The following is a 16,349-nucleotide window of genomic DNA, read 5'->3' on the forward strand; positions in this document are numbered from 1 at the left end:
TTTTCTTTGAGTTGCAATTCAATATTAATACTTTGTTTAACAAAAAAAAACAAATCACACCAAAATAATTTTGTATAAAAATACAATCATAAAATAAATGAACAATACTCTCATTTTCCTCTTTACAGAAAACACACTTCAAGTCAATGTCTTTACAAAACTTTGCAATTACCTGTTTTACAGGATATTGTTATGCTGATGATACTTAGCTCTATATTTCTTCACGGCCCGATGAAACATACCGATTTGCAAAACTACTGGAATGCATAGTTGATATAAAAAACTGGATGACTAGTAATTTCCTACTGCTAAATTCTGAAAAAAAAACAGGTTTTAATTATTGGACCAAAAACCTCCGCATGTAATAACCTAAAACACTAACATTTAATGGCTGCTCTATTAATTCTTCGTCATCAGTTAGGAAGCTAGGTGTGCTATTTGATAGCAATCTTTCCTTTGAAAACCACGTTTCTAGCATTTGTAAAACTGCATTTTTCCATCTTAAAAATATATCTAAATTATGACCTGTGCTCTCAATGTGAAATGCAGAAACGTTAATTCATGCATTCATGACCTCAAGGTTAGATTATTGTAACGCTATATTGGGTGGTTATTCTGCATGCTTAATAAACAAACTCCAGCTGGTCCAAAATGCAGCAGCTAGAGTTTTTACTAGAACCAGGAAGTATGACCATATTAGCCCGGTTCTGTCAACACTGCACTGGCTCCCTATTAAACATCGTATAGATTTTAAAATCTTGCTAATTACTTATAAAGCCCTGAATGGTTTAGCACCTCAGTATTTGAACGAGCTCTTATTGCATTATAGTCCTCCACGTCCACTGCGTTCTCAAAACTCTGGCAATTTGATAATACCTAGAATATAAAAATCAACTGCGGGCGGCAGATCCTATTCCTATTTAGCGCCCAAACTCTGGAATAACCGACCTAACATTGTTCGGTTTAAAATCCTGCTAATTACTTATAAAGCCCTGAATGGTTTAGCTCCTAAATACTTGAGCGAGCTCATGTCGCATTATAGTCCTTCACGTCCGCTGCGATCACAAAACTCTGGCCATTTGATAATACCTAGAATATACCATTTCTATAATTCAAATCCGTTAAAGGATTGTTAGGCTGCATTATAGGTCAACCGGAAGCAGGAACACTTCCCATAACACCCGAAGTATTTGCTACATCATAAAAAGAATGGCATCTATGCTAATATTGGTCTCATTCATTCTTATTCCGAGGTCACAGTAGCCACCAGATCCAGTCCATATCCAGTCCAGATGGTGGATCAGCACCTAGAGACGACCTCTACAGCCCTGAATGTCAGCGGAGACCATGTCAACTAGACCTAGCCCCAGAGACAGATCCCCTGTGAAGACCTCATAACCTCGACAACCATCGGCACAAGACCACGGGAACCAGACAAATCGTCTGCACCTGTGTTGCAGCCTGGAGTTAAACAACGCCATACTGGTTTCACCTGTCCAGAGGAGAACTGGCCCCCCGACTGAGCCTGGTTTCTCCCAAGGTTTTTTCTCCATTTCTGTCACCGATGGAGTTTTGGTTCCTTTGGCTTGCTTAGTTGGGGGAGCTTGACTGATTGCCCAGACACTATTGGAAACGACTGAGCCTGGTTTCTCCCAAGGTTTTTTCTCCATTTCTGTCACCGATGGAGTTTTGGTTCCTTTGGCTTGCTTAGTTGGGGAAGCTTGACTGATTGCACAGACACTATTGGAAAAGAGCTGAACTGGATGATGATATCACTGAAAAAATGACCCTTTGGTATTGTCTTCTTGCATTATTGACCAACTATTTTCCTGTTTGACACTGTAAAGATGCTTTGACACAATCAGTATTATATAAAGCGCTACACAAATAAAGGTGACTGACTGACTGACCAATTGTAGAAAGGGAATGGGTGTGGGACACTGAGAATCATTAACATACAGACCACAGCTGTTAAGACAGGAGCAACTTCATTTACATTAAGGGTAGTAAACTGTAACTGTGTAAAAGGTTTGAGCTTAGGGTGTTAATAAACATCTTCATCAAGATCTTCAACGTCCTCATCGTTTTTTCTTACCACATAAATGATCTGGAATTTCTGAAATTTGCCTCTAAATATATTTTTCCAAATGCACACTTTGCTCATAGACGACTGCTCCTAATATTTGTGCCAGTTAGTTTTAATGAAAAAAATAATTAAAAACAGGAGAAATGGATAGTGAATACTCTAGGGCAGAGCCACTAGATGATCAGTACAGCACCTGACCAGAGAACATTAGGGGCAGGGCAGAGCAGAGCAGAGCCAGGTAAGGATCGATAACCAAAAAGCAATCTTTAACAGATAGTCAAAGAGTGAGGCTAGGTGAGTTGAATTTTACAGAGAAGGTACAGCAGGCAAAGCCAGGAAATGGGCAAAGCAACAAGCACCAGATAAATGTGCAGAGTATTAGCACAACATTTACACATACAAGATTACATATAAAGGAAGCTGCAACCATTGTTAAAAGCCAGCAGTGGTACTAAATGAAGAGCTGATGGCGAGCCGAAGGTGCCAGCACTTATTGCTGAGCTGAGTCAAATGATCTGGCTCCCTAAGAAGAGCCAGAATTCCAATCACTATTGCTCCATATACTGTACAGTCACCAATAAGAAGGGTGAGGGTCACACTGCTGGATAAACGCCTGGTCACCGCAATCATATGGAAAATCATATGGAAGAAAATTAGTTGTTTCTTATGAACTTTATAAGCCTATTGTGTTGGGACATCCTCCACTTGCAGGGTAGAATCCTCCCTTTGGCTGGCCAGAGAATTCAGTGCTTTGTTGCAGTCCATTTTGTCTCAACAATTGGGCCTCCTCCTCTTGAAGCAAAACAAATGTCTCCCTCTCAGTGCCACCCTGTCCCTTCAAACAGCTTCCAGACGTATAACAACCTTCCTGATTTGTCTCAAATTTTCAGTGTACCAGTAAATACTGAAAAATGCATTCCAGTACTGAAATAACATTGAAGGTTAACATTTGTTTGAGTAGTCTTCAACCCTTTAGATGCCTTCAGTGAATACTTCAAGATTTGCACCTCATGTTCTGCCAGTCTATTGGCGGATGGATGTATGGGTTGGAAAGAATTTTTTTTTTATCGCCTGGGAAACAAACAATGTGAAGTGAAGTGAAGTGAAGTAAAAGTAACGCGAGGCCAAGTATGGTTACCCATACTAGGAATTAGTGCTCTGCATTTAACCCATCCTTAGTGCACACACACAGCAGTGAACACACACCCGTGTCATTATCCATGACCAGCTGTTCTGGCAGTCCATAATGTGAAAACAACTCTCACAAGATATGTTATGGATATTATTAACATCTCTGATAATCTGGAATGCGTATACACAGAAGCAAGCAGCATCTTCCCTTCAACAGATCTCACAAAGGGAAGTTTCACTCTTTTTGCCATGGAGAAGATGGCCAATCCCACAAATGAGAATTCTGTCCTTCCTGGATCCCGATCTGCCTGTGATTGTAGAGCTAGATGCCGCCGACATAGGAGTTGGACCTACTGTATCTGGTCTCAAAGGTCTGAAAAGGACAATAAACTCCACCTGTGCACTTTCTTCTCACGCAGACTATGCCTCCCAGAAAGAAATTATGATATTAGGAACCGGGAAGTACTGAGGCACTTAAGCAGTGAAGACATTGTCTTGCGGCGACCAAACATCAATTTACCACAATTTGATGGGTAATATAATCTTCCCAACACCCTGTCTTCTGGTTTTCACCCTTTGTTGAATGGCCAGATGGATAAGGTTAATCCGTAAATTGAGAAAACTCTTAGATGTTTAATCACCAATAAGACTTCCTGTGTGGGCAGAGTTCGCCCATAATACCCTGTACCACACTTCTATTGACATGATTCCCTTTGAATGTGAATTTCCTCCCCCTCTGTTTTATGAGCAGAAGCCTGAGGTCTGTGATCTAGCTTGATTAGTTCAAAGGTATTGTCAAGCCTAGGGCCCAGGCCACCTTACTGACAGCCTCCCAACAGCAGCAGAGATAGGCTAACTGACGCCGCAGACTGGGACCACCACTCCATCCAGTACAGAGAGTCTGGCCAAGGACCTTCCTCTTAGGGTTGAGTCTCAGAAACTGGCCCACTGCTTGGTTGCATCAAGGTCCTCCCAATTCTATCCAGTTTCTTATGACCTTCTACTACCCAGGTCAATGAATGGTCATTCCACCTTCCATACATCACATCTTAAACCTGTTGTGCTTCTTGTCCATAGAAAGAACAACTATCTGGTGGATTGGGAGGGCTATGGGCCTGACGAACAGTCCTGGGTTCTGACGAACAATATTCTGGGCCCAAGCCTCTGATGTGATCAGGGTAATGAAGTCCCGTGACTTCCACCGCCATCACCCTGATCACAGCAGAGGGAACAGAAGAAGACAGCTTTCTATATCATTTAGACTAAAAGAGGAGTTCATTCTTGCATTCTTGTTATTCTGTTGCAATGGCAGATAAATCTGTGTCATCTGCATAACAATGAAAAAAGGGAGCATATATAGGGGAAAAAAGTAGTGAGGGACCCCACAGGAAAGAGGAGCTGAGGCTGGTAAAAATTCAACAACATTAACTGCAAAACATCCATTTGACAAATAAGTCTTAAACCACTGAAGCCTAGTCCTCACATTCTGACATAGTGCTTAAGATGAGAAACAAAGATACTGTGATCTACGGTATCAAATGCTGCATTAAGATCTAATAATACTGATTGTAGAAGCTCCAGAATCAACAGTTAATAAAATATCATTATTAACTTTTAAAAGTGCTGATTCTGTACTGTGTTGTTTCTTTAAAACATGATTGGAAAAAACACTGAATTTTTCTCTAAAAATATCTGTAATTGGGTGGACTTTTGAAATGAATGGCAGCTTTGAAATCTGCCTAAAATTAGAAAAAACTGAAGAGATTTTTAATAATAGGCTGCACTGTAGCATGTTTAAATAGACCGGCAAAGAATCTGTGATTATTCAACAATTAATTATAGCCAGAACACTCTCAATAAAAAGTTTCATCTGTGTCCTGTTCTTTTGATGTTCACCTGAACAGCGCAGTTATGTTGCACCCTCCATTATTATGAATTCACATTTCCTCTAGCCAGATGCATATTTGTTAATGCATTAACAGGCACTATGGATAGCAGTCTTCTCTAGCATTATATATTATATATCCCATTTTGGATAAAGAAGGTTAAAGTGAAAAGATCTTCACTGTGGAACAACGATAACTATCATCCCATTGAGACAGCAGTTCAGAACATGGAACACAGGTGGAAGGCTACAAAGTAAGTGGTATTTTGTGGCGCATGGAAGGATAGTGTTTGTAGCTAGATACATCAGAAAAAAAAAATATATATATGCAACCACAGTACCCCTATACAGACAGTCAGTCACATCCACTCATAACTGTGTGGATTGTTCATACTTACATACACAGGTAAACTTATCACACAAACTTTATGCCAGATTCACAACAAGTGTGTACACACATTAATTTGTTCTTAACCCTTTTTGTAATGTTAATGAATTTGGATAAATGTGCACTTGGTTAGTAATTTGCATAAATCACTTGGAGAACATCTCCATATTAAAAAGTTGATTCTTGCATATGTGGTTTTAGTGGTACAAAATTTTGTTGTACATTTAGAATAAATGTTTTAATTGAACTTACTGATGAAGCATGATTTCTGCATGAAAAGGTGTATACTCTCATTTGCTGTTATAGGACAGGAAAGAGCTTATTAAAGCATCACAGTCAATAACATGCATGTTAGACCCTTTTCCAATATACTACTGAAAAAAGGTGTTTTGTTTAATATCAGAACCTCTTCTCAGTGTTATGAACTCATCATTATCCCGAACAGTTAAACTGCCCGCTGTTCTTCAGAAAAATCCTTCAGGTCCCACAAATTCTTTGGTTTTCTGTGTGATGTATAAAGAAAACAAAAAAATATCAAGGTAAATATCACTTGTATTTTTATTGTGTATGATTTACAGTAGAGCTATAATACAAAATATCTCCTTATTGTGTGTATTTAGTATATTTAAATTAAATTATTTTAAACTGAACTAGTGACAGTAAGAAAGCCTGTTTTAAATGAGTTTATTATTTAAAAGTCCACAGGACCTAAACTGCCCATAGTTCAAGAAACAGCCAATAATGCCAGGTGCAGCACTGTGTCCGGGGGACCTGATGTCAGTGATTTCTCTGAAGAATTTTATTACGTGCTGCAACTGTAGTTTCTGGTCCACTTCGGACCACCCATTCTGCGCAGCACAGCCTCCAGCACTCGCCGAACGTAACCCACGTAAAATGACTTACACACGCGCATGCGCAGGGTCCCCTAGCTAAATGCTAATGCTAGCACACACTGGTTTGCAGCGGCCCTGGATAGCAACAAAATAAACTAGCAAATAGCCTTAACTCCGAATTTACTCTTTAATGTGAACTTTTACTTTACACTATACTGCGCTACGGCGGTCAGATAAACGTGCTTTATGTAGTTAATGTTTGATTACCAAGTGAAAGAGATTAGATTATTTTGGCGCTCGGGCGGACCTGTGCTAGTTTAGCTAATGATTCTTACTTTTCAGAAAGTTAACATATAAACGTGTGGTAATATGTGGAATATTAAGCGATGAAAAAAAATACATATCCTGACTGATTAAAAGCTTGTCGTAAGTATTTTTTCCCTCATCTATTTAACAGAATATGTTTATCCAGCTACTCCTATCAACGTTATATGTTAGCTGGGTTACGTTAATCCAGTTGAATTTAAGAGTAAAACAGCTGTGTGAAATAAACAACAAAAAAGTGCCAGCACAAACTTTATTTGGTTTATTATGATTTGATTGGGTAATAATAATTTGGATTTGTTCTGTTCTGTTTTCACGTTGCGTCTTGTCATTTGATGAATAGATATGTCGTGTTGAGTTAAATGTACTCAACAGAAACCATCCCGGGTTAGGTAAACAGTATACTTTTCCCACTGTTATTAATATAAAAATATATTTGTCCGCCTAGTAAAAGTTAAGTGTTGCGACCAACATGCCAAACACAAACAGGACAATATGTCATACACAGAGGACCCCTGTGGCCCCTCATTCCTGTGTGTCAGGGTCAATTAAATATCAGATAATTCGATTTTTATGACAAGGCAAGAAAAAAAAAAGTTCAGGTTGCAAAATATCATTTGGTGTGACTCCCAAAAACTTTGTTTATTAATTAAATATTAAAAAATATGCTTAAAAACGTTTGCTTGTAAATAATGATTAATGTGTTTGCACTCACATGTGTAACGTTTAAGGCAAATATGTTATTTATACCAAATGAGTCATTAAATGAAATCTTTTCTTGAAAACTGAATGTAAATTTTTCAAGATCTTATACAACTGACATGAATAGTTTATGCATTTGGTTATCTGAAGTGACTTACATTGCTTTCAAAGTTATACATTCGATTAGTTCATAAGTTGACTGGGAATCAAACCCATGACTGTGGCATTGCATGCGCTGCTGTTTGAGTTACAGGAATGCAATCATACTATACATAAAACTATTTCCTTTTCTATATGGGGCTGTGGATAAGTGAATTGACTGTTAAATAGGTGATGTCATTTTATTTTTTACGATACAGTGTGGTCTGACTCTGTTAAAATGAAAATACACACCAGTTTCTACCATTCATTTTTAAATCTTTCTAAAATAATGACAGTAATTATGTCTGTTCACTCAAAAATATATATAGCATTGCAATTGTGAAGATTAATCTGTAAGAACAAGGCAGTAATCTAAATTACAGTGCCATATTTTCCACACCTTATAAAAGTTTGAGATGATTTCCGAAGCTGTTAAAAGATTTTTCTTTTTCTATATATATATATATATATATATTCATATCAGTTGTCATCATGGAATGCATGAGTGAGAACAAGATTGCTTTATGAGAATATTCCAGAAATGTTTCATTTTCCAAACCATTAAGATTACTCGCCTTACTGGGATGAGGGATGTTTGTAGGCATCATGTACAGGTGTCCTCTGAAGCACCACCTCTCATTTATTTCCTTCAAAATGTCTTATATTATGGAGATGCTGGTTAGACATAGTATGTGTTGATGATCAGGTAATGTGTTTTAGGGGTCCATGTTTTAAAGCGTGCCGCACCAAATTCCAACATTCTTAAGTTGATATTTGGAAGCATTTGGATTTTAAATGTTGTAAAACATCACACTGCTCCAACAAACACCAACACACTGACCAAGAAACCCAACAGAAACCAGTGCTATTCATATGAAAAGTTTATTTTTAGTTTTTTTTCCCCCCAGGATTGCTTTAGACGCAGCTGTCACATCTGTAGGCCCTTTCTACATGTAGAGAATGACTGTTTGCTTCGGGCTGGGGAATGAACCAGGAACCCTGGTGGCTGGATCTGGGTAAGAACTGTCATTTCACTTTTTAAAGGCGTCATGTTGCCCATTTTTGGCCTTCTGTTTTAGACATTTCTTTTTAGGATCATATCTCCTCTTTCAGACTTCAGTGCTAACGCCCACTGCTATGCTTGCGTAGCAGAATAGGAAATATCAAACAAGCTATAACAGATAAAGCATTGGAATTAACATGGTTACTCATCCTTGTGTGATGCAACATTACTGTCTGGTCTAATAGAGCACTAGGGTTGCAACAGGAATGAAATTTTCACAGTACAGTAACTGCCTCAGAAAATATAATGGTTTTACGGTGTTACACTATTATTATCAATCACAATGACCATTAAAGAATTTAAAACTTTTTTTTTTTGGTGCTTTATTATAATTGAAACTATTTTTACTAGATGCATATGTAAAAAAAAAAATTAGGTAAATAAATAAGAAGGCTGTACAAGCTCCACACATGCCAGTAACTTGAAATTTATTGTCCATAAATATTTTTTGACGATTGCCGTTGTTCACTGACGAGCTGCGCAAAAAATCGCGCGAATATGAACGTGGTTTTGCGCAGCTCGTCAGTGAACAACGGCTCTGTGTAGTTAATGCTGCTCAATGTGAAAGCACGCACGTGATGGAGATTTACCGCTGATTACAGAACCGGCTTTTCTGACAAGATGCGCGTTAAATATCGCATGCGATTTATCGTGCAGCCCTACTATGAAAGTGTATTTGCATTATTTCATTAGACAGCAGGCTGTTACTACTACTTTTTGAAGCATAGTAATGTTAATAATTATTTTATTTTAAACAGTAATTACTAATGCTTATGGCTGTTTAAATTTTTGTGCTTTGAAACGTTAAACCATAAAGTGTTTATTTTGGCAGAAAACCGCAGGGATATCTTAAAATTTCTCGTTTGTTTACAGATATAGATTATTAACAATTCCCTTCATAAATTGGGCAAAAAGGATGGAGCGTGTTTTGCATTTTTAAATGCGTGTTGTAAGCGACCCAAACGCACAGCTCTTGAAGAGTTGGGAGTTCATGTGGAGAAGCATTTACTGTGAACAGAGACACTGAAAACACTGGATCATAGTACCGTACTTAAGCAAATGTACATGACGATAACGGTTAATATTCATACCATGGTCATACCAATCCTAGTTGTCACAGCAGAATCTTTTAATGAGTATCTCTTTATAGTACAATTATCTCGTTGATGTCAAAATATCAAGTAAATGTATGAAAATAGAAAATAAGGACCTCTAAAGAAGATCCCTCTTGACAATGTCTCTTAAAGGTCATTTAAAATAAACATAATTTAGCCTTTTCATGATATGGCATGGTTAGTTAAGCTGTAGAATAGAATGTGGTGTACAACCCTCTAAAAACATAATGTAATATTACTAAAATGAGATCATATTAATTGAGACTGTGCTGTCAAATGCTTTCTGGGATGAAAATGCACCTCCTTTGTTTTAAATACATTTAAAATTATACATTTGCTCACTACTTCTCTCATTTTCTGTTTCCTACAACTACATTCTAATAGACTTCATCACGCAGTGAATGCAGCGAATGTCGGCTCACACATTGTTAAAGCAGCAGAATTTGAACTGTGCTTCAGGCCAGCTGAACAATGTTGAGTTTTGTCTTTGTGCTCTAGGTATCAAATGGTCTGAAGAAGCCATGGGAAGCTGTTTTAGCTGTCCAGATAAAGAATCGATCCCTGACAATCACCTGAGTAAATTTAAGGTCAGTATTTTTCAGCATGCATGTATTAGATTGTGATGATCTTGTTTGTGGCGGGTGGTCTTTGTTTGTTGTGTTCATTTGCTTTGTATTGAGTGAGGTTTGGATTGGTTTGATGTGTTCAGGTGGTGAATGTGGATGATGACGGAAATGAGCTGGGAGCAGGTATCATGGAGCTGACGGAGGACGAGCTGGTCCTGCGCACGCGGAAATGTGATGCTGTAAAGTGGCCTTACCTGTGCCTGCGTCGCTATGGCTACGATTCAAATCTCTTCTCATTTGAGAGTGGCCGTCGCTGCCAGACAGGGCAAGGTAAAGTTAACATCTCCATCCCATACACTTTCGCACATCATACTTGAATGTGCATAATTACAAGTTTATAAGAAATGCATTTTGTGAGACTTGGGAAAAATCGGTACAGACATTTACAGTTGTCAGAAATTCAGCAATTTGAAGGCTTCCCAAATAAGGTCTGATCACCAGCTCTTTGAACAGTTATTAATGTACAACTGTTAACATTTGAACCCATGCTTTCAAAAGGATGAGCTCGAGAGCGTTTGCATGCTTAAACAGGTAAGTCCGGCTTGATGTGCTCCAAACAATTAGCTCCAACACTGCAGCGCCTTGCAGGATTAGCAAACGTTTGCTTCCCTGATAAGAATCTGAATTATGCTACATGTTTTTGTGTTGTGTGTTTGTTTATCCATCATTAGGTGTATTAACTAGAATTTTGTTTTACATCTATTTGTTTTTATTATTCTTTGCCACCATTTGCAATAGTTGGTGTCCACTTTTGGTCATTTCATCTATTAGAGCAGAGCAGCAAGTGTTTTTTTAACTGTTTGTGTTGACGTTCTGCAGGGATATTTGCCTTCAAGTGTTCACGTGCCGAGGAGATCTTCAACATGCTGCAGGACATCATGCATAATAACAGCATCAGCGTAGTGGAGGAGCCGGTGTTTGAGCCCATCCTCGCACAAACTGAAGCAGAGCTTCCCCTCACACCGCACACACCAACCAGTACGTCTGCACTTCATTCATATATCAAGCTTTGATAAGAGCTGTGAACAGAAACATGTGAATGAGTGCAGCTCCACCAAATGAATACAGATAACATCTTTTCACAGTATTGCCAAGATATTGAAAAGTAGCAATGTTTTTTTTTTGACCTTTTAGTTTTTTTTAGCTGACCTTTTCTGTAACTTACTAGGTGTCTAATATCTTGTATCTCATGAAACATCTGTAGATAATATTTCCCACTCCAAAAATATAAAGAAATTAGTAAATTTTATTTCTCTTAAAGTAAATGAAGCCTATTTTTAAGACCATTAGACGTTTTTGCATTGCGACATTCCAGTTCTCAGTGTAAATGTACAAATCTAGTTATTACAGCAACATGCAAAAAAAAAAAATTTGTAAAGTATACCATGGTATTTTTTTGCATTGTCTTTCATTTACAACTGGGGCCAAAAAGTGGCCCTGGACTTTTTGGCACAGAGCGGCCCACCAAACCCAGTCCGCAACACACCGCACCATAAATGACTGGCATTCTTTACATTATAACTTATAGACTTTTTACGAGGGACAGTTTAATATCACTAAAGTTAAATACCTATATTCTCAGTCCATATGACACAATGCTCTGGTATCATCTAGAAGACTTGAATAGTGCAGAATGCGGACTGTTTTTATGGTGCCTTTTTATTGGTCATATACAGTATCTGTCCTTTTGCAGGAGCTTGACATCTATCATTTTAAGAAATTGAGCTCCAATTGTTGAGTATACAAATTATATTGATGATGAAAAATACAGTAAACAGTACTGTGAAATATATAATGTTACAATTTAAAATAGCTGTCGTCCATGCAAATATATAGTAAAATGTATTTTATTCCTGTGATCAAAAGCTGAATTTTCAGCATCATTACTCCAGTCTTCAGTGTCACACGATCTTCAGAAATCATTCTAATATGCTGATTTGCAGCTCAAGAAACATTTCTGATTATTATGAATGTTGAAAACTGTTGTGCTGCTTCATATTTTTGTGGAAATTGTGATACCATTCAGTCTTGGGTAAGATTAAAACAATATAAATTAATATTTTTCTTCAACAAGGTTGAATTAAATTGATTTAAGTGTCAGTAAAGATATTTAAAATCATTACAAAGTACTTATATTTCAAATAAATGCTGTTCTTTAGCTGAGAACCATTATACCAATAATAAAAACCATTATTAAAAACTGATAAAAAATAATAACTGATAATAATTAGGCAGCAAATTAAGCAGCATTAAACTGATTTCTGAAGGGACACTGAAGACTGGAGTAATGATGCTGAAAATTCAGCTTTGATCACAGGAATAAATTATATTTTAAACTATCTTAAATAGAAAACCACAATTTTAAGTGCAATATTTCATAATATTGTTGTTACTGTATTTTTGATCAAATAAATTCAGTCTTCTTTCAAATAAATAAATAAGCCTTAATTATTTCAAACTTTTAACAGCCAGTGTGTATATAAAATAATGCATGTGAATTAATAAGCAAATTATATTTTTATTAGGCCTATAATATAAATCACTTTCATATGCACAGCACTCGAAAGCAACAGTCTTTAGACTTACACAATGTTTCAGAGCAAGATTTTTATAGATTTTTAAACATTTTCTTAGACACCTGAAATCACGGAAGAAAGCCTATACAGAGATACATTAACTCTTATTTCATGTCTGCTGAAAACTGCAGATGAATAACGTAAATGGCATTAAAATCTAAGAAATTTGAAAAGGCCAGTAGTAGTTTGCATTCCTGAAAATGAATGTCATTTAACTTTTTTTTTTTTTTATCGTAATGGTTGGCAAATATTGCTGAATTGTCTCGTCATGTTTAGCTGCTTACAACTTACCTCGGCTCGCATTCAAGTCACGCGCAGCTCAGCGTCTGAGAGCAGTAAATCCTGCCTTCTACACTTTGATTGGCTATTTCAAACATTTTGACATTGACGAGCGCTGAGCCGCTGCACTGAGCCAGAACACGCTAAATTAATTTGAATTTTTGAATCAAGTGGCCTGCCATTCGTCTGGGGCGATGGAAGTATATGCGTACATTTACTACAATTCATTTTTTATATATATTTACACAAAGGGCCGGCCTACATTGTACAGCGGCCCACCGGGAAAACTCCAGATGCTCCAGATGGCCAGTCCGCCACTGATTTATAGTTATTTAAATGCATAATCGTTGTAAAACAGTAATGAGAATCTTTTTTCTTTGCTTTAGCTCCTGGAAACCTCCTCCCTACTTTACCAAATGGCAGCTTGCGGTATCCCTCATTGGGGGATGCGTCCTCTCACCCCTCTAGTCGGCATCCATCTGTTGGGAGCACGTGCCTTCCATCATTGGGCGAGGAGTCCACGCACCCGCTCCTAGCTGTGGAAGAGGCTGTGAGGGTAAGTGAAAATGCAATCAGTCTCAAACCCCATTCACAATGATGGTGATTTAGGTGGTTTTCACACATTTCTGCAGAGTACAAATGTTCCTAGCACCTCGCTCAGCGATGGTCTGGTTTCAGACTCAAGTCCTGAATCCTTGTGCATTTTCATTCATCTCTCGCATTCACATGAATCTCACAGTTCCAGTGCAATCAGACTCAGACCACCTTCTACCAGTAGTTCGGTAATGTGGTACGCTCCCCCATTTTCATGTGTTTCTGATTAAACTGTTAGTGTGAAAGCCGGCCATCACAAGCTGTTGGTTATCATTATTGTTCCTGAAATTCTATGCAGGGGTATTCCTAAAAATATGTCATGTCACCACTTAAGTGTAATAGTCACTAAAGCATGTCTTATGTCTCCTCAGGGGCACACATATGTGAACACCACTGGTCTGCTGGAGCAGCACAGCCCAAATGTTTTAGAGGTTCCTGCAGAACTGAATGTCTCATTAGCGGATGGAGAGGAAGCCATCCCTCAAGAGGCCCCTGATCCTGGCCCTCGAGTGCAGCTGGAGCCTGAAGGTGCTCGCTTTGTGTTGGGCCCAACTCCTGTGCAGAGACAGAGGCAGAGAGAGGCGAATTTGTCAGGACAGCAGTGCGCTGGGGCAGAGGGAGGGGCGAGTAGCTCAGCCCAGAACTCAAATGGAAGTGTTATTTCTCACCCTAAAAACACAAGTGGCACAGATGCGATTGACAGCAGCGGATCCGAAGAAACCTCTCCTGGAGTCTCAATCATTCCGGAGAACTTCAACGGTTCGCTCTCGGCTCTCTCTCGGCGCCGGGCTCGGCCGCCTCCTCTCACTCCTGATGCCAATGTCAACAACTCAGCCCAGCGAAGAACGGCTTTGCTGGACTATGAGAACCTCCCTGCCCTGCCTCCTCTGCGAGAGCACCCGAAGGGCGGCTCCGAAGATGAGGACGGGGAAGAGGTTGTGGAGCTTCAGTCGCAGCCCATCAACGGTTTCCACAACCATCGGCAGTACAGCCCTGACCCCACTCACTACTACATCAACACCGAGAACGTGACAGCCCCCCTCAGCGCTAACAAGCTGGAGTCGGCCCGCTGGCGGGACCGCTCCGCACCGACCTTCTTTAACTTCGATTTCCGCCGCCCCTGTTTTGAGTCTCACAGACTGAACTACATTGAAGTGGAGACAGAGACGGAGAACTCTAGCAACCCTCAGACCCCAAAGACGCCCACTTCACCACTTCCCCAGACGCCCACACGCAGGACAGAGCTGTACGCGGTCATCGACGTGGAGCGCACGGCTGCCATGTCCAGCCTGCAGAAAGCACTGCCCCGTTACGATGGTACCTCCAGGAAAACCCGCCATAACAGTGTTGACCTGCCCATGTGAGCTTTCGCTGGTACTGCCTGAAGAAACTCCTAAAACATTACAAACTCATTCCAAAGGCAGGTGGACTTAATATCACAGAAGTGGTTTTGTTTGTAACACTTGTAGGGATTTCATGTAGTTAAAAGAGTGTCGCTCTGTCTCATGTTGGCTTGAGAAGATTAACAGAGGAGCTCGCCATATACCTTCATTTTATTCCTATGGTAATATACTACTACTTTTCTTACACTCGTTTTTCAGTGCCTGTTTATTTTTGTTTTATTATGTTAATAACAAGGTTGGACAACATTCCACAGGTCCACTCCGTACGGTACAAATCAGTATTACTGATCACATGTTTGTTAGTTTTTTGCCTTTATTTACCCTTTATCAAGTGACTAAGTTGTTTTAAAACCTGTATCTAAAGATAACTTCACACACTACATTTTTGGCTTCATATAGTAGATTTCAATATGTGGCACAATAAAAGTCTATTTTGTTTCATTAAGGTTTTTAGTTCTAAAAATGTGTACCATTATACATGCACTATGACTCCTTAGCACCTGCCATAAACATGCTTTTCATATCCTGATATTAACTGGATTGCATTTCCATCTTGTGTCCGATGTGTCTCTAGTGTCATCAGATGGAGATCCTATAACAGTTTCCACAAAAATGGAAAAACACTACTTGCATGTTATATTAGAAGTTCTGTTAATCAAAAGAAGTGTAATTTCATCAAATGTTATGCTGACAGGAAAGATCTGAATGGTGTCTGTGACTATGAGAGATAACAAAGGCATCTTCAACAGAAACAGACTCTGCTGGGGGAGTTCTTATGTAGATTTTGAGTTTTTCGACCTTATTGAGAGTGACAGATTGTAGCATGATTGCGGTTAATCTAGACCAGCGGTGTCCAGAAGAGTTTAGCTTCAACCCCAATTAAACACACCTGAACCAGCTAATCAAGCTCTTACTAGGCATACTAGAAACTTAAAGGCAGGTGTGTTGAGGCAAGTTGGAGCAAAACTCTGCAGGACACCAGCCCTCCAGGACTGAGTTTGGGCACCCCTGGTCTAGACCATTTAGTTTTTCTAGTAGTAGCATTTTGTAACTACTATGGAATCGTACATGTAGCCAACATGATGATAAAATTGGGCTAATAAGATTAGAGTTTCTGGGCCACTTTGTGCTGCATTTTAAACCAACTTTAAAAAAAAAAAAAAAAAAAAGGATGCTTTTTTTTTTCCCCCTACAAGTTTTAAA

The 16,349-nt window shown here is 38.8% G+C and overlaps 1 protein-coding gene across 1 annotated transcript; it reads left to right on the plus strand.

Moving 5' to 3' along the window:
* The first annotated feature begins 6,423 nt into the window (after nucleotides 1–6,423).
* Nucleotides 6,424–15,514, plus strand: frs2b (fibroblast growth factor receptor substrate 2b). Its single transcript, XM_016552605.1, has 7 exons — nucleotides 6,424–6,749; nucleotides 8,399–8,506; nucleotides 10,167–10,255; nucleotides 10,378–10,564; nucleotides 11,114–11,272; nucleotides 13,536–13,705; nucleotides 14,115–15,514. The coding sequence occupies exons 2-7, from the start codon at nucleotides 8,476–8,478 to the stop codon at nucleotides 15,105–15,107; spliced, it is 1,629 nt and encodes a 542-aa protein (XP_016408091.1). The 5' UTR covers nucleotides 6,424–6,749; nucleotides 8,399–8,475; the 3' UTR covers nucleotides 15,108–15,514.
* Nucleotides 15,515–16,349: the final 835 nt, after the last annotated feature.

Source organism: Sinocyclocheilus rhinocerous, unplaced genomic scaffold (assembly GCF_001515625.1).
Source record: "Sinocyclocheilus rhinocerous isolate Xijiao unplaced genomic scaffold, SAMN03320098_v1.1 scaffold1366, whole genome shotgun sequence".
In the NCBI taxonomy this organism is placed as follows: Eukaryota; Metazoa; Chordata; class Actinopteri; order Cypriniformes; family Cyprinidae; genus Sinocyclocheilus; species Sinocyclocheilus rhinocerous.